The sequence below is a fragment of the Formica exsecta genome, unplaced genomic scaffold (genome assembly GCF_003651465.1).
Source record: "Formica exsecta isolate Colony F162 unplaced genomic scaffold, ASM365146v1 scaffold500, whole genome shotgun sequence".
Classification (NCBI taxonomy): Eukaryota; Metazoa; Arthropoda; class Insecta; order Hymenoptera; family Formicidae; genus Formica; species Formica exsecta.
In genome coordinates, this window is record NW_021852243.1 from 588,290 (window position 1) to 588,516 (window position 227).

The window sequence follows — 227 nt, forward strand, 5'->3', positions numbered from 1 at the left end:
TATATATATATATATATATAAATCTTGTATCAATATTAATTAATTAAATTAATATTCATATACAGAATAGACATACCTTCGCATATCCGTGATTGGCAGGAACGCAAAGTGCGGCGACGCTGAGTGCGGTTCTACCGTCGCTGTCGGCGTGATCGATTTCAGCTCCAAAATCCAAAAGATGTTCCACAATCTCGCTGTGACCCATGTACGCCGCGGCGATCAGAGCG

The 227-nt window shown here is 41.4% G+C and overlaps 1 protein-coding gene across 5 annotated transcripts in view; it reads right to left on the bottom strand.

Moving 5' to 3' along the window:
* Positions 1 to 227, bottom strand: part of LOC115241598 (ankyrin repeat domain-containing protein 50) — a 91,994-nt gene that overhangs the window by 5,806 nt on the left and 85,961 nt on the right. For all 5 annotated transcript variants that reach the window (XM_029817425.1, XM_029817426.1, XM_029817427.1 and 2 more), the window contains one exon: positions 77 to 227. In XM_029817425.1, the coding sequence (XP_029673285.1) occupies positions 77 to 227 (151 nt within the window). The remainder of the gene's footprint in view (positions 1 to 76) is intronic.